The following is a 21,090-nucleotide window of genomic DNA, read 5'->3' as shown; positions in this document are numbered from 1 at the left end:
CACTTCCCAAGCCTCCCTCCCTTGCCTGGCCGTGGAGCAGCAGCTCCACACCCTCCAGCTTGGGGTTTTTCCCCCTTTCTCTCCCTTTTCCACCAGTTTGTTTCCCTGGTTCTCTTAGTCACGAAGGTGAGGCCCTGACAGAGACACAGACATCAAAAACAAGAGGTGATGAAATGCGGGAATAATTAAGTTGCAGTAAATCACTGGGCCCCAGTGGCTCGGTGCCAGCGCACTGGGGAAACTGGAGCACGAAGGAGCTGAGTTATTATTAATAATCACCAGTGCCCTCGTGAACAACAACCTATTTTGCACCTCTCTGTACCAAAGGAGTGGGAAGGGAGCAGCCGGTCATAGGGACCAGGGTGGGGAGAGGACCATGAGCATGAGGGATGGAGCAGGGGATGGGATACCTCGGAGCCCTCTGTGCTGGCTCTGCTGTGCTCAGCGCTGCAAGTCCCAGTATCCATGGGCATATCAGGGACCCAGGACAGGAGGGACATGGAGCTGCTGGATGAGCTTTAAGCTCCCTTCCAACACAAACCATCCCATGATTCTGTGACCGGATCCATCCCAGGTCCCTGGCTCTATCCAGGCCGTGCTGCAGGCAGCCCAGGGCCAGAGCAAGTCTGCTCCCGCCGCATCCTCCACGCAACCCCGAGCCTTGCGCAAGGGCAGCTTTATCCTCCTGCCATCAGGGCTCATCCTCGCACCCGGCTGCAAGCGAGAGCTCCCATTCCCAGTGTGTGGGTGAGCCGGGTAGCCCCGGGCTGGGCATTGCACAGCCCCTGCACCTCTGCTTGCAGGCTGTTTGCACCACGCAGGCTGTGATTGCTGATGTGCAACACCTGATGGGCAGATGATAGCGGGGCAGCTCGCAGCCAGCTTAGCTCCAGCTCTGCAGGGTCTTTGGGACACGTTCTCCTTGCGTTGTGATAGACTTTCACCCTTTAAAGCTCTTGGGAAGATGCTCTGGATGTGCAGGATTTGCTGCCTTTGCTGCTCTGCAGCTCTCAGGGTCTCACCTCAGTTACGTGCTTTAAGGACCAAGGGAAGCCCCCAGGTACCCATCACTGGTGGAAGGGATGCTCCAGCTCCCACAAGCCTTCCTGGGTACCACTGTGCTTTGTGGAGACAGAAAAGAGACCCTAATGCAAAGACTCCTCGTGCAGTGAACACTAAGCCTACGGCTTCACCCTGCATGGCAGGGCAAGGCTCATGTTGGCGTTTGGTCACACTTGGCTCCATCTCTGGGCAGGCTCTTTGCAGGGTTTGTGTTGATTTTGGCTGCCACGTGGCCATGGGCAAAGCCTGGGCACCAGCTTCCATCACCGTTCCCACCGGCACGTGTTTCATGTGGGAACCATCCCAACCTGGTCAAAATCCTCCCTGGCGGGGTAAACCCAGTGGTGTCGACACTGGGGAGAGCTGTAAATCTAATGTCTTTGTAAAACCTTTAAGCCTCTGTCTGCAACACGCAGGTAAACCTTTAATTCCCTGACAATGCAGAGCTCACTCCCAGCTAAATCCCTAATTCCCGTGCTCCAGAGCCCCGTGAATTGGGCTCTCTGCAGTCCAGGTAGTGAGCAGCATCGGCTGCAGCATCCGTGCTCTTTGGGTGTGCTCCTAAAATAGCTGTGTCCCAGGTTCTGGAGCTTTAACTCGGTTGATCGAAATCCTTGGAATGCCTTTCGCATCTCTTCAAAGTGGGAATAATGGCGGCTCCTGCATCCCTGCAGGGCCCTGAGGTTGCAGTGTGCAGGGGAGGCAGGGAAGGAGCCATCCAAACACAGCATCCCGGCTCCAGGCCAGCTCTCCCATCCCCTAAACTGGCTGAAATGTGACAGTTTGGGATGAGCCCATTCCCTGCCCCGGTGGGTGCTCATGAACCACCACCAGCATCCGATGAAGGACTTTCCCCCCGAGCCAGCCCGGTCTATAGGGAAAGGGAGAGACCCAGGCAGCACGGAGCAGGCAGCAGGGACACCGAGTGAGCCTGACGGGTTTGGGAGCTCATCAACATGATGATGACAGCCCTGGAGATTGCTCCATGCGGGTCCCAGCCACTGGGAGAACATTTCCCAACCTGGAGAAACCTGTAGGAACGACCACCCTTTCTTAAGCAATTTTCCTGACTCAAGATCCCACCCCAAGTCAGGGGAGATGGATCTCTGCTGCCTGTTACAAAACATCTCCATCCAAACAGGTTTCCCCATGGATCCCTCTTCCAGAGATGGTTTTTTTCCCTCTTTTTATAGGGTGACCGTGGGTGCTGTTGGCTCTTCAGGAGGGTATTTGGTGTTGGGTGCTGCATTGACACGGTTTGGCTTTCCTTGGTGAATGAGGCCACCCGTGGCATCAAGCACAGATTTAGCCCACATCCTGCCCTTTATAGGACTTTCCTAAGGAAAAGGAGAAAGGAATGCCTCCTCTGGGAATTGGGCAAATGCAGGCGAGGACCATCCAGCAGTGCCAAGGGATGCTCAGCCCTTTTGTGTATTAGTGGCCTAAATATTGACCTGGAGCAAATCCAGAGGACAATTCCACATTCACCTCTTCTGGAATCACAGAAGTGATTCCAGTGTAGTATTCCCAGGGGGTCAATACTACAATTATAGATGAGTAAAAGGTTGCTGGTGGTCCTGGTGGGCTCCAACCCCTCCATAACATACCCTGAATGGATCTGGAAGCGTGTATCCTGAGTGGACACCTCTGCAGTGGCTCCCTGAGAGATCCCTTGGGGATGCCCCTATCACCACCTCGCAGCATCCCCAGCGCAGGCACTGGAGAGGGAAGGGTTACGCAGCCCCATCTGCTCCTCTCCCCATTACACAAGGGCGGGTTTGGAGTTTTACTACCAGTTTCAGACAATGAAGGTGTGTCTGCGCTCCGTGCCTGCTTTGCCCGCTGTGTAGGCGTCGGGTTCAGCACCGTCTTGTCAACACTTGAATATGTTGAGCATCACTCACGGGGCATTCTGTAAGAAACCTATTAAGTTAATTGCTGAGGCTGGCGTGTGTGTGTGTGAGAGCTTCTCCTCTCAAAACTTGGCTTTCTTCGTTGCAAGACACTGCTGATGCAAGCCCCGGCCTCTTGGGGTGATGACATCTTGTCTGCTGCTGTAACTGGTCCAGGGCTCATTGTGCTCCCTATAGGACCCGCACGATGTAGGGACACCGCTTCCCTGGTGGTCCCGGGAATAGGCTAGGGAGGGGTTAGGATGCTGGTCAGTCCTAAATGAGTGGGATTTCAACCCAAACCAGGCTGTGCTGTGTGGGGACAACTTGAGCATCCCTGTAGGCAATCGCAGCTCTTGCAGTCAGCTCATATCATCCTTGCTCCTCAATGTGGGTACATGGGAACATGCAGTTTTGTGGAATCATAGAATCCTGGGATGGTTTGGCCTGGAAGGGGCCTTAAAGCTCATCCAGCTCCAGCCCCCTGCCATGGGCAGGGACACCTTCCACTGGAACAGCTTACTCCAAGCCCCGTCCAAACTTTGACCCCTTGGTTTGGGAAAAGGGCTGGGAAGGGACCTCTGGGTCTTTGTACTTGCACTGCCACCCACAAGCGACCCAAAATAACGAGGGCTGGAGGTGGGGAGCTATTCCTGTTGGGGCTGGGGGGGCTGCCCTGGCCCTGGTGGCAGGAAAGCAAGGTTCATGCAAGGAGATGGAGCAGGAACAGCCTCCAGCAGCACCTATGGGCATCCCTGGGGGGACACCCACTCTGCCTCTCCTCTCCCTGCTCTCCCCATGCCTTTGCAACCCCTGGACAAGGAGCTGTGGGCCTGAGCCCCATCGCAAACCAGAGCAGGGCTGTTTGGGGGACGACCCCCATGTCCTCACCCAGCCAGGCTGAAGTGGGGCCCCCACAGCCCTCAGCACCCCCAAAATAACCTAAACACATCAGTGGAGCCCAAGGCAGGGCACAGGGAGCAGGGCGAGTGCTTGGGAGGCACACGGGGCACTGCACAAACAGCCCCCGGCGCTTGCACGCGCCCCAGGTAGGGCAGCTCAGCCCCCTCCTTCCCGCGTCGGGAGCATCCCACGGGAGCCCGGATCCGGTGGACTTTTATGGAAGAAAGGGAAGTCCATGGCACAGCCGGAGCGGCTTTGGCAGCCGTGCAGCAGCGCTGCCGGGTTAACCCCTCATCCTCGGGATGGGTGATGCCAAACTGCTCCCTGCGTCACTGCAGCCCCCAAGGCAGCTGCTGGGGTGCAGATCTGGGGGGGGGGGGGGCTGTGTGTCAGCAGCCCTGGTGTGGGTCTGCCTTGTGATAAGGGCTATGGGATGCTCAGCAGCCAAAAACGCAGGCGAGAAGGCGCGCTTGGCTCTTTCCCATCATTTAAATCAATGCAAAGGACTCACGAGCATCCCAAAGCTCTCATCCTTCAAGAATCCCCCCCCCTTCCCGAGAAAATAACAAGCGGGAGGGAAGCGGGGAGGGGAGGGGGGGGAAGAACTCGCGCTGCTCCAGCGAGGGATGTTTCCTGTTGGAGTTTCTCCCGTCCCAGGGGCAGCTCTGGACTCTCCCTCCGTGTGCTGCCAAGTCCCGCTGTCAGGAAGCAGCTTAAGGGGAGGGGGGGGACGGGACACACAGCGGCGAGGCCGAGCCCACGGCAGCCCGGATGCGCTGGCGGGGGCCAGGCAGAACATTCCCCTGCCGGCAAATCCAGGATGGGGGCCGCTGTCATCAGATGCAAAAGGGAGGCTTTGGCCAACGGAAGGGGAGAGACAGGAGTTAAAGAAGGGATAAAATCAACCTTTCCCCCCCCTTCCCCCCAGCCCCACGCTCCTTCCCCAGCTCCCATCAGATTAGAGGAGCCGAAATAGCCAAATTGGCCCAGAGCGGGAGCAGGGCTGGCACGCGCGGGCTTTGATCCACCCCCGTGCCTGGGAAGGTGGCTGGGATGGGGATCAGGCACCCCAGGGAGGAGGAATTTGCAGGGGAGGTTTGCGGCGTGTGCGCCCCGAGGTGCCCCCCAGCCCCGCGTGGCTGCCGGGGTGGGACGCAGCATCCCCGTCGCGCGCAGCATCCCTCCTTGTTGGTGCTCATCGCTGGGTACCAGCGCCCAAAATCCAGGCTCAAGCCCCCCCTGGGATTTCAATCCCAGCCGTTGCTGATGCTGCGGTGTGGACCCGGCTTTTGCAGCATCACATCAGGGCTTGGAGCAGCCTGCTCTAGTGGAAGGTGTCCCTGCCTGTGGCAGGGGGCTGGAACTGGATGAGCCTTAAAGTCCCTCCCAACCCAACCATCCCATGATGCTTATGATCGCCAGTGCAAAAACCTGCTCTGAAATGCAGGAGCACTCCCGAGATGCTGCTTTTGGGAAGGCTGGCTGGAAAACAGGAGGGTTTTCAGTGTTCCTTGCAGCACACTGGAAGGTGACAGGGCTCTAATGTCTTCCTTAAGAGAAACCACTGCTTGTCCTGTGCACCGAGCATCACCCACCGTGCTCTGCCCTCCTCTCCATCCCTTCCCTTTGGATTAGATGGAAGCTCAGAGCATCTCTGCCAGCCTGGTTACGCCTCACGGAGGGATGTGCTGCTCACGCAGGAGAGGTTGAGGCCCACGTGCCCCACGGACGTGTTTATTGCTGTTTACTGCAGCTTGGACAGTCCTTGTTGGTGCTTTGCAACCACCAAAGCAAACCTATTCCCATCCCCAAAGGCGAAGGCGGGCACATCCTCGCGGCTGTCCCCAGGGCTTGGTTTCAGTGCAGGCTCCGCTCTCATCCTCACGGAATCGGGCTACAGGCCTTTAAATGACTGAATTAGGCAAAATTTGGTGTTTCTCCAAGAATCCTCCGGAAATCTGCTGCTGGAAAAGCAAGCTCATCTTAAAGCGACACGCACGCAAACAAGTTTTCCACTCTCCAGAGCTGCAGAGACTTGGGATGGAAAAGACCTTTTCAGTCCTACCCAGCCCTTTTTCTGGCCAGTTCAAGCTTGTTCCCTGCGTTGAATCTCCAGGCCTTTACTCATGGCTTTGAAACCTCTCTTGGTTCACCTTCCTCTGGAGGTTTTGTGGTGTTTTGGAGGCTCCCCATCAGAACTGGGGGTGATGGGGGTGCCCCAGGGAGTGCAGGGGGTATTGAGTAGCCTCCTGCTTCCATGGGGTGAATATGGGGAGATCCTGGTGAATCTCCTGGGGAAGAACCAGGCAAAGTGTGGAGCACACCGGGATGCAGGGAAAATCGGTGTTGCCAGCGGCGTGTTTGAGCAGTGAGGTGCAAAACCTGCCCTTCCCCTTCATCCCCCCACACCGGAGCCATCCTCAGACCTTCCTCCTCCTCCAAACCCAGCTCCACTTCCCACGCCGGCATCCGCCGTTGTCCCACCGGCACCGAGGGGGCAGGGGATGCTCATGGGAGGTCCTGGTTGGATCCTGTGTGGGATGAAGCCCACCACAGCCCTCCCCTCGGCGGGCAGCGGGGTCAGGTTGACTCATCTGGCAACCAGCTCCTCCATGAGCTCGCCTGCAGTTGCAACACCGCCGGGATATTAAACCCAGGCAGCCACAGAGCCCGGCATCCACGTGGCTTCCTCACACACCCCTGGGGTTGCTCTCAACACCCCTGTTCCGAGCAGTCCCAGCCAGCCTTTAGCATCCCGGTTGTACAACCGAGGCCCAGGGCCTGGGGTGCAACCACGCAAAGATGCGATTGCAGCGCTCCCCAGAAGGGTCTTTTGGGGTGCTGCAGGTTGCAGCCACCCCACTGGTGCGCCTGGTGCTGCTCCAGCTTCCAGGCCCTGCAAGCAGGAGCAAGGCAGAGCGGTGTTGGCATCAGTCAGAACTTGTGCGGCCCTCTGCATAAGCTGATTTAAATGAGCTTTTTAGGCAAACAGGGCGATTTTCTCACTTAAGCAAACCCTGACGCTTCTCCACCAGGGATCCTGGAGGGAAAGGGGCAGCAGGAAAACTCCTTCACACCGTTCCTTGGCAAACTAGCCACCCTCAGCCCCCAGATCCATCACTGACAGTGTCCTGGCAAAGCCACGTCTCATAGGCACCCCCCCCCCAGCATCCTGCATCCCTTTTCCCCCATTCCCAGCCTTCATAGCACAGGTGCTTCAATAAAACACACAAAACCTCCTCCTTTCTCAACAGAAGGGGTTTGGCTGAGGTTTCCAAACCATCCGAGTGTCATCACAGCCTCCACCCCACAGGCATGGACCCCTCACCTACATCCATAGGGAAAGGTGCAGATAGGCACCGTGTGTGCCAGCAACGCCTAAGCCAGGCAGGAATCTGTCGCTCACTGTAAATCCACCCAGCAGAGCCTCCCTCTTTTGAAATGGGATATTCTGGCACTGGAAACACCATCCTTGGACTTCCAGGAGGGAGCAGGAGCCCGGGCTCTGCATCCTGCAGCTCCTCAGTGCTTCAGGATATTAAATGCAGCATTTTGGCCCTGCTGCTTCCACCTTCCTAGATTAAAAAACCTCTCAAAGAGCCCAACACGGAGGTGATTTAGGTTTATTTTGCTTACTTAATAACCCTGTGGCACGTCCTTCCCTGGGGCATTAGGGTGTATCAGACAAGTCATTGAAATTACAGCCGTGCCTGATATTTATTCTTTAATATATTTTTATGGGAGCCTTCCCCATTTATAGCAATCCAACAGAAAGCCAGACCATGCCAAGGAGCTGTAATCACTGCCTAATAATGCTCAGGGTGAATGGCTGGGGATGCTGACCCCGGGAAGCTGGAGCAGGGGCTCTTCAGAGCCGCGCTGGAGTGGTCACGTTCCAACCTGGCCACTGTGTCCTGCTCCAGCCTGAACACTGGGGACCCAAGGGGGGGAATGGGACCCCTTGAGCTGCTTCTGCTCCTCGGGGGCCCTCAGGCTCAATTGAGCCTCAGTTCATGTTTGAGGGTGAGGCTGTGTAGAGCATCGGCGTTGTATTTGTGCAGCAGCATCTCTCTGGTGCCTGATGAGTATCTGCCCGATGAGAAGGGGTGTCCGGCAGGATGCTGTTGTTAAAACCACCCAATCCCAATGCTTGTAACGGTGTCACTCTGCAGACAGGCAGATCCAGGAGCTGTGCAGTACCAGCCCCCTCGGGTTCACCCACTGGAGCCCTGGATCTGCCCCAAAGACAAGTTCTCTGCAGAGAGAAATGCACCTTTTCCACTCTTTCTGTGCCCGTGTGTAGTTTGGATGTGGTTTATCCAACTTCCATGCACAGGCTGACAGCAGGTGAGCCAAATAGCACCAGGAATGGTGGAAATCCATGAGAGTTGAAGGGAATTAAAGTCCTGGGCTCGGACTATGGGTAATTTGGGGTTTGCAGCTGGGCAGTGGCACGTATCTGGCTCGGCAGGACACGGTGCTGGACCGCGCATCCCTGGAGCCTGGGTCAATCTCCTGCTATTAATCATTTGCACACATGGAAAGCAAAGTGTCCAGGCCATTAGGAGTTAGGCTGGACGCACGGGATATCTGTTCCGGTGGGATGCTGGGAGCATCCCTGCCTCCGGTCCAGGGCTGCATCTCCAGCTGAGCCAGGGGAGTGAAACTGGCTCTGAGCAGGAGCTGAGAGCCCTGAGTCATCCCCAGGATCCAGGAACCAGGGCTATGGGGAAGCACCAGCAGGCTGAGGATAACATCTGGGATTGGGAAAGCTGGTCTGGTTCCAGTGGGAAGGGGAGGTTTCTCTGGATGGGGCTTTTCTTCCATCCACTCCTTCCATGTCTTTCTCTGTCATTTTCTATTTCTACTGATTCCTTTCTGATGGGAAGAACACAGCCATTCAGAGGCATCAGATTGGCATAACGGGATGCGACACTCATAATAAACCCAGGATTTGCATGGAAGGGGCTGACAATTTCCTTTGGGCTTGACGGTGATTGGAAAAGCAAGGGAGACCCTGGCAGGGAGAGGGTCGGAGCAGGATGGTTCAGGTCCATCCCATGCCCCAGCACAGGGATCAGCATGGAAGCGAGCTCACATGTGAAAGGCAGCTGGAAACCCTGGGAAACGCTGGAGTTTGGGAGTGCTGGGAGCCGGCCGGGCCCTACCCTGCTCTCTCCATGCAGAAATAATTGGAGGGAGAGTTTCTCTTGGACCAGGTTTTCCCTCCCATGCTCTCTGTCGGGAAGCAGGATGAGCCTGAATGTTCCGGGGAGCTGGGGTAGGAGCAGTGCTGGTTTGGGTGGAAAGGAGGCAGACACACAGTGTGCCCATTGCCCTGCGAGGACGTGGTTGAACAGATCCGTATCCAGCTGTGACAGGCATCTGACTCCTTTGCTGCGCGTTCCAGGCTGTGTTCCGCTTGCAGGAGGCTGGATTGCCATCCCGGCAGCTCTGCCCTTCCCGGGATGCTCCTGAGAACCAATTCATAAACGCTGGCCTCATTAGAAAGATCACAGAGAGAGGGAAAAGCAAATCTGGGCTCCTGCCTGCGCCGGCTTTGAAGCTGCCTCCCCCCCTGTCAAGCCTGCGTGCCGCAAGCGAGCAGCGCAGGAGGAGCCCTGCTTGTTTGGGGTTTAACTTCCCCACTTGGCTAATTGCTGGTTAATCACATCAGCACCTCGCCTGCTCCCCGTGGGACGCAGCTCCCAGCGCCCCGGTGCCTCCCATGGGGTCCCCGGGGTGCGCGGGTCCCGGCTGGGGCGTGCTCCCAGGCAGGCAGCAGCAGCCCAGCCCCGCTCTGCTGCTGGGTCCCATCCGTCATCTGTTTGTCCTGGTCCCCTGCCAGGGATTGTGCCGATTCCCACACCCACTTTCCATAACCCTCCGTCCTCGCCCGGGCGCATCGCTGGCGCTCTCGCCACCCAGCCCTTTCCCCTCCTCTCCGATGGGATCAGACACGTTCTGGAGAGGGGGAAGAAAGGAAAGGAGGGGAAAGGGGAAAAAAAAAGGAAGATCAAGAGGCGAACAGAAAGTGACTCATTGCTTTCTTCATTTACTTCTATTTATTTATTCCCTCCCCTCCGCGCTGCGACGTGCTGGCCGCAGAGAGCTGCGGTGTCCAGCTTGGCAAAGAGGTGTTGGGAATGGGGTGGGAATCGTTTCCCTTCCCTCTTTTAGCCGGGGGGGAAGAGCGCAGAGAGGAGCTCCTGGCACAGAAACTGTGTGGCACGGACTTTCAAGGTTGTCCAGGTCTCCGCGTGAGCATCCCGCCCGCATCCCGCGCCCCACCAGCACAGCATGGACCGGAGGGTGGAAATATCTAATTCCACCTCCTACACTGTGTCCTCGGCAGGGGAAAGAGAAAGAGAAGATAAAAGGCTGGGAAGCCCAAATGGTGTCATTAGGAACTATTAATGCTCTCATAAAAGGGCATTAATAAACACGGCAGCTCATCAGCGTCCATTAGCTCCGCTCCTGGCAGGGATCTTCGGGATGAGATGCTCCCGTCGCCCTCGCTGGCGTTTCAGCACAGGGGCAAGGGGCTGGAGCGGGGGGTTTATTCCTCGCTGCTGGCAGGAACCAGCCGCAGATCCCTCTCATACTGGCGTGGCATCCCGAAGGAGCAAGCGGGGCTTCACGCCCGTCCTGCAGCCGGCAGCTGGTGCCCAGTGCGTGCAGCGCTCTCCTCCACAGGAGCTGTTTACTACTAAACAAAACGAGGCAGGCTTTAAAGTGCTCATCCCCAACTTTCTCCCTCCCGCCCTCTTCCTGTTCTCGTCTCCTAAAAGGAGCTTTATCCTTTGACTCTCCCATGCCCGCGGCAAGCCAGAACCCACTGCGTCTCGGGGCGAGCAGGCAGCCCACATCAGCAGGCAGGAGAAGAGGGAGGAGGCCCGGCCTCTCCCGATAAGCCCATGGCAAAGCCAGGAATAGCAGCGAGGTCCCCGCTCGGGAGCAGCCCTACCAGGAGCAGGGAAAAGCCTCAGTGTCTGCCTTTGAAGAGCAGGGGGCTGGCAGCCGGCCCGGCCGCACGGGGAGCTTGGGGCGTGCTGCGAGCTTCCCCTGCCAGCCCCGACCAGCACAGCTGGGTAGAGCGCAGCGCAGCGCAGCTGGGTAGAGCAGATGTGCACATCTGGATGGAGGAGGGATGCGCAGCGGCTGGGCAGAGCGGGCTGGCACGGGTGGATAGGCTGGTGAATGCGTCTGAATGGAGCGGGCACGCACATCTGGGCAGGTTGTGCTGGCACATCTGGGCAGACTAAGCAGGGAGAGAGCAGCCCCATGGCCTCACGTCCCCCCCCGGTACACCCCGGGGTGCTTCTCCTTTGGCTTTTCCTCCTCCTGTGAACCAAAGCACCCAAACCTGCCAAGTCACTGCCCTAACTCTTAGTCACTGTCTCCCCCCCCTTGGGATATTCTTGGCTCTGGCTGCCAAGGTGGCGAGCCAGCCATGGGGAGCCGATATCCAAGGACCACGAGCGGGTGCTCGGCTTCCCGCTGGCCTCAGGCCGCTCGCAGGAGGCTGTCACCATTGGTGACTCCGTGCAGAGCAGGTTTCCTGTTGGGGAAAGCAGAGCTTTGATCCCGAAGATCCCAAACCAGGCTCCCCGCGTGCCCTTTTGCTTCCAGTTATCTGCTGCATCTCCCTTTTCTTTTTCGGGGTAAGAAGTCCCAGGGCAGGTTGGGACGGAGGAGCCCTGGCAGGGCGCGTGCGTGGGCAGGACTGGAATAACGGGTGCCGTAGGAAAGGATTTGGGAGCGCTGGGGGGGGGCAGCTGGGAATAGCACAGCAGGTCAGGGGTGAGGTGGCTTGTGCAGGGATGGATGTGGCCAGAGGCCTTGCCGCTGCCTCCTTGCCATTAATCGCATTCCAGTGGGATGCTCGGTGGTCTCGCAAAGCCACCCTCCTGCAGGGAAGGATCCCAGGGCAGGGATGGGGATCCAAGCGCACCGGGTGATGGGGAGCCAGGCAGGAGTTTTGGTTGAGAGCAAAAGCACCGCAGTGGGGCAAAGCTTTGCCATGGGGATGCTGGTGCAAATCACCACCACCCTCCGCTGGCAGCCCCTTCCCACCCGGCATCATTCACCCTTCCCAACACCAGGGTGAGCCGTGCCAGGACACCATGCAGGGAGCCTCTACATCCCAAACGGCCACAGGCCCCCGTGTGCTCCTTCCCAGGAGAGGATCGGTCCCCAGTGACCCCTGCAGGGAAAACAACCAAGATGTTGGAAGCCAAATCCCTGGGAGGGGTGTGTGGGGTGTGTGTGTCCATCCCTCCGTGTCCTTCTCCTGGGGGGCCCTGTAGCATCTCCCCCCTTTCTCCTTGTCCTTTCAGGGTGCGAATCTGAGGACTGGGGACGTCAAAGGGCACGTGCTGACGGGTGAGTGCAGACCCCAACCCGGGGACGGGGTCTGCTGCTGGGAGCTGGGATGAGGCGGTGGCAGAGCTGGCCTGGACAGGACATGGAGGGGGACACGAGGGGCTCCCATGGGGCGCAGCTGGGCACTGTCTGGAATAGGAGCTGCTTTTTCTCTTCTCTTGCTCGAGGCAGAAGTGGTTTAGGAGCTCCCCGGTGCTTGGAAGGGCTCCAAAGAGAGTGGGGGGACACAAACAAAAAGAGAAACACGAGATAAAAGCGGGTGAATCCCAACAACTTCTGTGATGTTGCACAAACAAAGACTTTGAGTTCAAAACAAGGCAGACACAGCTCATGGAGCTTACATCCCGAGGGATTGAGGCTGGGAGTGACCGATGCTGGAGGGCTTCAGCTGCTTGTCCCTTGGCACTGTGTCCTCCCATCCTCAATGCAGGGCAAGGGGCTGCCCCGGAGGGGGTCTGTTAATGGGAGATCTTTAAAGTTAAACCCCATCCCTGGCAGTGCTCAAGGCCAGGTTGGACACAGGGGCTTGGAGCAAGCTGCTCCAGTGGAAGGGGTCCATGGCCATGGCAGGGGCTGGAGCTGGAGGAGCTTTAAGCTCCCTTCCAATGCACACCAGTCTGGGATTCCATGATGCCGTGACCTGGGAGCTGTGTGCTGCTCGCTCCTGCTTCAGCTGGCTGAGAGCTGGGGACGTGCCCACCTGCACGCGAGGTCTGCAGTGAGGGGGGGCATCAACCCCAAACTGCCAGCACCTGAGAACCGCTGCTCCCACCACAGGAGCATCAAGGGAGGACTTCAAACCCCGGCAGCTGGAGCTCGGCCAGGCCCCCAGCTCCTGTGGGGCAGCAGCAGGGTGAGGGCTGCTGGCCACACTCTAGCAGGGTGCTGGGGGTCTCGAGCTTGTGCCCCAGGAGATCCCTGCAACCCAGGGGAGGATGCGCCCAGCACGGTGAGGATGAGGAGGGGATGGCAGGGATGGGAAGGGTGATGGAGGAGAGGTCAAGGTGCTCAGCACAGGGGTGAGGAGCACCCTGGGGCTCTCAGGTTGAAAGAGGAGGCGAGGCGGTGGCTGGCACGGTGGGAGGTTGGAGGTGGGTTAGTTCAGGAAGGGGAAAACAGGAGCAGAGGGGGGATGCAGGCAGTGACAAGGGAAGGGGGTTTCTGGCTGCTCCTGCCCATCAAACGCCCAAGCTGCCCAGTGTTTCCTCCCTCCTGGTGCTGGTGGGAGAACTGATCCCAGGCTGCAGGGCCAGGGTGCACGCGTGGTTGCGGTGTGGAGAGGGATGCTCAGCCGTTATCTTCTGCACCCCCAGATTACGTCCGTCCCACGCCGCCGCCCCGCAGCGGGTACCACCGCTACCAGCTCCTCCTGCACGAGCAGCCAGCGCACGAGGCCATCGCCCTGAGCCCCGAGGAGCGCGTCTCACTGGGTAAGGAGCAGCCGTGCCCTCGCCCTGGTCCTGCACCATGTCCTGAAGGGGCTTTTCCAGGGGGAACGGGCAATGCCACGTGTTAGAGCATTCCCAAAGCGCGATGCTGGGGATGCTCATGTGATGCAAAGGGGTTTCAAATCCTTACATGGGACGTGGCTGGGGTGTTAAGTCCTTGGCATCAAGTGCTGGTAACGGCCTGGCTAGCGGGATCGGGAGCAAGGAGAGATCTCGTGGGCTGTGGATTCCATCCAGTCCTTGCTGGAACCTCTTCCCCCCTGCGCCTCGGGAGTTTCATCACCTCGGAGGGCACAGATAAGGATCAGACATGGAGATGGTTTAGCAAGGGATTGCTCAAACCCAGCTGACACAACGAGCACCAACTCCCAGCTCCCTCCACCCCTGAGCTGCTGCCTCCCTCAGTGTGCATGGCAAGGATGGAGGCAAGAAGCTGAGTCCACCCAGGACATGATGGGACCATCCCTGCTGCTCCATCCCGGATGGTCGCACCCTGCAGGACCCTCGGCATGGACAAGGCCCATGCAAAGGTGTATTCCTGGTGCATTCCTGGGCAGGTCGGTGCATCCTGTCTGTGCTCATCCAGGAACACCCCAGATCCCAGCCGGCACAGGGCTGTGATGCTCGTCCTGTGGCCAGGCTGGGCTGCAGCTGCTGCTGCGAGTCTCTCTGTGGGTTATCTCTGCTCTTCAGTTGCTTTCTGGCTCATTAGCTCTGCTTCTTAATGACATCCATGGAAGCCACCCCCCTGCCAGAGGAGCGGGTCATGTCCCTGTCCCCTTGTCCCTGGAGAGGTCAGAGGATGGGGCTCCACTGCTGTCACCCAGGGCTATGCACCCGCATCCCCATCGCAGCATGGGATGCAGCATGGGACACCCACCATAAACCCTCGTATTAACAGGATGTGCAGCTCCAGCTCCCCACATCTCATACCCAAAGGGGCTCAGCCACCAGATCCATGTGGAAGATCTCTGTCCCTGCTCTGTGCCCCACGTTGTCTCCATCCTATCCTGAAGTTTCCCAGCCCTTCCCAAGCTCCCTGGGAAAGACCGGTTAAAACAGCAGCGGATGTTTTCTCCTGAGCATCATCGTTTCAGTGGAGGCTGTTATTTAAGTAGTTGGTTGAAGGCTGTTTTTAACCATTTCACTGCTGCATCACAGGCCTGGCCTGGCCAGTGAATGTTCCCTTTAACTCCCAGGGCACAAGCCCTGAAAGCAGCCGCAGGATGGGATTTTGGTGTCTCGAGGGTTTGAATGAATCCATCCTCAAGGACCACGCTGGGACAAACACCATTGAGCCACTGGCACATCCAGGCCCCGTGGGACGAAGGAGGAAGGAGGAAATGCCTTGGTAGCACATGAAAACACGGGGGATGCTGACTGTGAGCCCAACAGACCACGGGTGAGGAGCTCATCCAGCTCCTCCTCAGCTCTGCCCCGGTCCTGTCCTCCTGCGGTACAAGAGATGCATCCGGCATCCCTGTGCTGCGCATTGCCAGCTCCGTGCCATGCATCCATCCCTCGGGCTGCTTCCCCCCTGCCTGGGGACACCACGGGGCTCCGTGAGGGTGTTTGTGCCAGCGCTCAGCTCACAGAGAAGCTCCCTCCTGGCCCCTCCAGGGTGAAGCAGGAGCGGGGCCGGGACCAGCGGGGCCGGAGCAGGGCCCGCGGTGCGGGCCGGGCGGGAGGGCAGGAGCTCAGCAGCGGAGCCAAGAGGCCGGAGCCTCCAGAAGAGGGCACTAAACCCGGAGCTGCCCGTGCGAGCCCTCTCCTGCTCCTCGGGAAGGTCTCTGGGGAACGAGAGGCGAGAGGCGACGGCCGGCACGGAAACGAATCCGTGCTTCTGCTTCGCAGCGCCGGCAGCTCGCAGGGAGGGAGGACGGCTCCGTGCTGGCCCCGGTGCCCTCCCTGCCGTGGGGATCGCACCATCGGGTGCTGCGCCCAGGGGTCACCCACCAAGGGACAGGGGTGAAACGGGTGCTCGCAGCACAGGTTTCTGCAGGGCGTCCCTTGAGCAGAGGGACTTGTTTCATCGGGAAGAATCCGAACGTCTGCTCCTTCTCCTGATCAATCCCTGCACCTGCAGCCTCCCTCCCTGGGGCCTCAGGCAGAAAACCCTCTTGGAGCCTCAGTTTCTCCACCGCTGCCTGATTCACTCCATGCTCTGGCTGTGTCACTGGGCACCCGCTCCGTGCCCCCCTGGCACCCACAGTGAAGAGCCATGGGGTGTCCCCGCAGCTGTGGGGCGCTGGTGGCGATGCAGAGCGAGGGTCACCAGGGTGCAGGATGAGGGCTCGCGGTCTGCGGGATGTCAGAGGCACCCGCGCATCCCCAGGCACCGCGCAGGGAAACCCCGGCCATGGGGGTGTCGGACCCATGGGAGGCTGCTCCTTGGCCACCTCCTGCCTTTCCCTTGTGGGTTCTGTAATTAGCACGAGCTCAGGAGGGTTAATTGCACGCGATGAGCGGTTCTGCTCCTCCCTCTCTGCTGTGTCCCAGCGCTGGATGCCCACCAGCCCTGGGAACACGTGGAGATGCTCCCCAGCATCCCCAAACCTCCTCCTGGCCCGGAAAGGTGTTTTACAGCTGGGAATGGGCTTTTGCCTCCCGGAGATGTTGGGAAGCTGAGAGTCCTTTGGGCACCAGGCGCTGGGGATGAGCCCGGCCTGTGGCCCTTCCCACGGCTCCATCCCTCTCCATCACATCGGGGCTGCAGCATTGACTCATGAGCAGACCTTGTGCACCTCCGATCCACCCAGCTGGAAAATCGGGTTGGACTGGGCCCCATGGGGAGGGAAAGGCTGAGGCTGGGATGGGAGGAAGCGAAGGGCTGCGGGGAGCACCCGCTCCCAGCCCCAGTCCCTGGGTGTCAGTTAATGGTGAGCAAGCAGCCGGTGGCCTCCCGCCTACCTCCGCTGGGACATCATTAATCTCTGCAGGAAAGCATCAGGGCTGCTCTCAGCCCCGCTGATGAGGCTGATAAATTACGGCTGGCAACGCTGTGGGTGCCTGAGGAGGGGGGGCCTGCTCGTTCTGGGGGGTGAAACAGCCCCATGCACCCATTGCCTGCGAGGCCAGAGGGTCCCTGAGCTCCACAAGCCCCGCAGCAACCTCGTGCCTCAGTTTCCCCATGTGATGCTCAAGGATCGGGGTGTCAGTGGGTGCTCCTCTTCCTCCAGCGGGTGCTCACATAGAGCCAAGCACGATGATAAAATCAACTGAGAAATGAGCTCGAAAACGGACCCAAGCCACGGATGCAACGTCGTTTTGATGGGAATGGTGACACCGAGAGCTCCGTGGTCCCGGTGACTCAGTCCCCAGTGCTGTGGCTGGCTGGCAGAGGGATGTCTCCCTGTGCCAGGGACGCAGGGTGCAGGCAGGTTGGGACACCCGGTTTGAGGATGCACCCAAGGCACTGGATTTGGCGTGGGGTCCCCCAGGGCTGCGTCACCCGGGGCTTCCCCTGGGGCCAGGCCCTGCACCCCCGGAGCGCTGGCAGGTACCAAAGTAGGTCAGGAAAAACCCCGGCCCCGCACGCAGCCCTGCGGCAGCTCTGCCTCCCCCTTTCATCCACAGCCCCCCCGAGGCCTCACCAACACCAGGGACAGCCCCGCGGAGCCGGGGGGAGCCGCGTCTCGCTCTCACCCCAGTCCCACCGGCACCGGCTGCTCCCTCTGCGGCTCTCCCAGTGCTTTGAAACCCAGCGGATGAAAGGCTGGGGATGCACTGGGAGCATCCCCCCTGCCCCCGGGACCCCTTCCCCTGGCGCTGCGCTCATCAGCATCCCCCGAGATGGAGGGGATGGGGGATGGATGGAGACCCTGAAGCGAGCGGCTCCCTCCCTGCCGGGGCTGTCATGGTGGGAGGGATGTGTTTGTGGCTCACACTGGGACACAGTGCCCATCACCGTGTCCATGGCCTGGCTTGGCAGTGGCGCTGCAAACCCAAAGCCCCCTCGGGGTCCTGTGGGGGGGCATCTCCCCCACCTTGGGCTTGGGATGCAGCAGTGAGCCAGAGCTGATGGAAATGCAGCTCCATGCCCTGGCTGGTGACCCCAGGGTGGCACATTGGGACTGCCCTTGCTCTCAGCTTGGTTTGGGCCCTCAGTGGGTGTCAGTGATGATGTGGGGACATCGGGAACCCCCCCAGCCACACACAACTGATGCATCTCAGCATCTCCTCCCAGCGGGATGCAGGGTCCAGCCTGAGGATCTTGGGATCTCCTTCCCAAGCACTGGAGCATCTCCTGGGCCACATCCTCTTCCAGCTGAGGAGGTTGCACAGCGCAGTGCCAGCACCAGGAGCATCTGCAGAGCCCATCAGGGGCTTTTTGGCTGTAAAGAGCCCCAGTGCTGGAGGCTGGGGGGGGGGACACGGAGAGAGCTGGGCTCTGCTGGCACCCAAACCCGCATCGCCCAGTGGGGTAAGGCAGCAGCTCGGGTTTTGCTCAGCACTTTGCAAGAGCAAAGGGGATGCTTTGCTCCAGCTGGGGCTGAGATGTGGGCGCAGATAAGGGCTGCCAGTCTGCAGCGTGACATTAAAGAGGTGCCAGGAAGAGGAGAGGAGGGAGGAGGGTTTCACACAAACACCGGGCCCCTTGCCCCTGCCCTGCGCCACCGCAGCGGCTCCCATCCAGGCTCCCACCACCACGAGTGGCAGCTGCTTTGGTCCCCAGGGAAAGCCCCTCTGGGCCAGGAGGATGCTCCATCGGCCCCATGCTGGCTCTGAGCCCTGCAGGGCGCAGGGGGATTGCACAAGGGAATCCCTCCTGCCCACAGCCCCAGAGAGGGATCCCTGCCTCCAGCCAGGAGTGTCCCTGGGGCCTCCAGCATCCCCGGGTCAGGGCAGGCAGCAGAGGAAGGGGGTCAGGAAATTGCTGAGCCTCTTGGCTCAGTGCGTGCGAGTGAAGGGGCTGGGGAGCTCCTGCCATCTCCCCCATGTATTTCCAAGCATCCTAAGCTGGGCTTGTGGGAAGCCATGGGAAAGGCTGCTCCAAAGTGGGGACACAAGAGGAGCCAACACCATTTACCCTCAGAGATGCCCATGGCTCCTGCCCTCCCTCCCCTCTTGCCCCTGAGTTCATCCAGCCCCACAGCATCCCTGCTCTGGCCGCCTCCATCCCTGCTCACTCCTGCCCCTCTCTCCTCAGGTTCTTGGGTGATGGAGAGCTTCGTGAAGCAGTTCCGGCTCGGCTCACCGGTGGCCTCCACACAGTTCCTCACCAAATACCACCAGGATTAGCTCTGCCCCATGTGCCCTTCCCCTGTGCAGCTGCATCCCCTTCCCTGCATCCCAGAGCCACATCTGGGACCCACCGAGGATGTGCCAGCCCTTCTCCCAGCCCAGATTGAGAGCAGAAACCCAGCCCTTCCACTTCCCAAACCTGGCAGAGCACCCTCATCCCCTCCAAAGGTAACTTCCCATCGGTGTCCTGGCTCCCTGGGTGTCCCGGGAAGGCTACATCCTCTTCTCCTCCCTTGCCTCATTTCCGGCCTGACCCCCAGCATGTCCCTCCTGCACCTTGGGGGTCTTACACCTTAATGCCTGCAGCTTCCAGAATAAACCACGAGTGGATGGAGTGCACGGGGCCGTGTGGGCACCCTTGTGGGCAGTGAGCACGGGGTGATGCTGGGCCAGGCTGGGAGAGCTGGGCTGCGTCAGCTGGGGAAGAGAAGGCTCCTGAAGGGGAGGCCTGAGAGCAGCTCCAGTGCCTGAAGGGGCTGCAGGCAAGCTGGCGAGGGGATGCAGGGGCAGGACAGGGCAATGCCTTTACCCTGCAGGGTAAAGGGGATGCAGGGGCAGGACAAGGGCAATGCCTTTACCCTGCTGGGTAAAGGGGATGCAGGGGCAGGACAAGGGCAATGCCTTTACCCTGCAGGGTAAAGGGGATGCAGGGGCAGGACAAGGGCAATGCCTTTACCCTGCTGGGTAAAGGGGATGCAGGGGCAGGACAAGGGCAATGCCTTTACCCTGCTGGGTAAAGGGGATGCAGGGGCAGGACAAGGGCAATGCCTTTACCCTGCTGGGTAAAGGGGATGCAGGGGCAGGACAAGGGCAATGCCTTTACCCTGCTGGGTAAAGGGGATGCAGGGGCAGGACAAGGGCAATGCCTTTACCCTGCTGGGGATGCGGGGCAGGGCCCGGTGCCCCCGGGGCTGTGGCCATGGAGCGCGGTGGTCACGCAGGGTGGCAGCGTGGGAACCGGGGCTGGCTCCAGTCCTGCCCTGCCCTGCCCGTGCCCTCTCCGGCTGCTGAACCCGCTCCTCTTGGAAAGCAGAACCGGAACTGAAGCCGTAAAGGGGAAGGGCTCTGCCCAGTGGCCACTTGGCTGGGCCTCCCCTTTAATTACCTCCTTAATGAGGCTTTCATCTGGCGCTGGGCTTTCTCCGGGGCTCGGGTTCACCTGCCTGCGGATCCTCCCCGCAGCGTGGCCTCGGCGGCTGCTTTTGTCCCGAGCCAGGAGCACTGGGAACCAACGACAGGGAGCAAGATCCGGGCCGGGGGTTACTGTGCACGCAGGGGAAACTGAGGCACGAGGGAATGACTTGCTCATGGCCATGCAGCATCGCTCAGAGGGGATGGCGATGCTCCTGCTGCTGCACTGGTCCATGGGTCCGTCCCAGTGCAAGAGGAAAAGCAGGTTTGTGCTGTCCCCTTCTCGCTCCCGCTCTGGTTCCTGGGCAGTGAGAGTGGCTTCACCGCCTTGCTGGGTAGGGGTTAAACGCGTCCGGGACTTTCCCTGCAGCAGGAAATGGCTGTTTACCGAATCACGCACATCAGCGGCTCCTGCAGAGCTCCATCGGCCTCACAGGGAAGGCTCAGGGCGATGGGGACGGCTGCAAGGTGTGAAGGAGGATGCAGGAGTCGCCGGGTCTAGGGCGCTGCAGGAGCCCAGCAGAAAAAGGAAGCTGGTGCCATCCCACAGCCCAGGGAAACAACACAGCCCCGGCTTGCCACGGCGCTAAGATTAGCAGCAGAGGAAATGACACCCAGAGATGTCATGGAAGATGCTAAAGCTGGATTGCTCCTTCTCCTTTGCTATACTTAACCCGCCATTGAGGGTGTAATTGGGCCGTTAGGGTAATGCGAGGGACCGGTGCAAATGAGAGGTCAGGCTTTGTTGACATCCTGCAGTCCAACTATAGTCATCCTGCCCTCAGCCCTGCGGCTGCTCTGTTTATTTTTGGTGGAAGGGGAGAGAAAAGGCAATCGGATGTTTATCCTTCTAGGAAATTAGCACCATCATTCCCGGGCTGCATTTGAGCTGCAGGAGGGAGAGGTTGGGCCTCACTGTGAGCCCAAAGTGAGCCTCTTCCCTGTGTGGCACTGATGGGAATGGGGATGGAGACAGGGATGGGCATGGAGAACAGGGATTGGAATGGAGATGGAGATGAGGATGG

The 21,090-nt window shown here is 59.5% G+C and overlaps 1 protein-coding gene across 1 annotated transcript in view; it reads left to right on the top strand.

The window, feature by feature from the left end:
• PEBP4 (phosphatidylethanolamine binding protein 4) overlaps positions 1 to 19,273 on the top strand; it is a 70,337-nt gene extending 51,064 nt beyond the window's left edge. The window contains exons 6-8 of the mRNA XM_061472394.1: positions 12,197 to 12,242; positions 13,556 to 13,672; positions 18,840 to 19,273. Of these exons, the coding sequence (XP_061328378.1) occupies positions 12,197 to 12,242; positions 13,556 to 13,672; positions 18,840 to 18,931 (255 nt within the window). The 3' untranslated portion in view covers positions 18,932 to 19,273. The remainder of the gene's footprint in view (positions 1 to 12,196; positions 12,243 to 13,555; positions 13,673 to 18,839) is intronic.
• Positions 19,274 to 21,090: the final 1,817 nt, after the last annotated feature.

The sequence above is a fragment of the Pezoporus flaviventris genome, unplaced genomic scaffold (genome assembly GCF_033815535.1).
Source record: "Pezoporus flaviventris isolate CSIRO_AGI_PZ_B2104156 unplaced genomic scaffold, CSIRO_AGI_Pfla_v1 ptg000071l, whole genome shotgun sequence".
NCBI lineage: Eukaryota > Metazoa > Chordata > Aves > Psittaciformes > Psittacidae > Pezoporus > Pezoporus flaviventris.
This window is presented reverse-complemented; position numbering and strand designations above follow the sequence as displayed.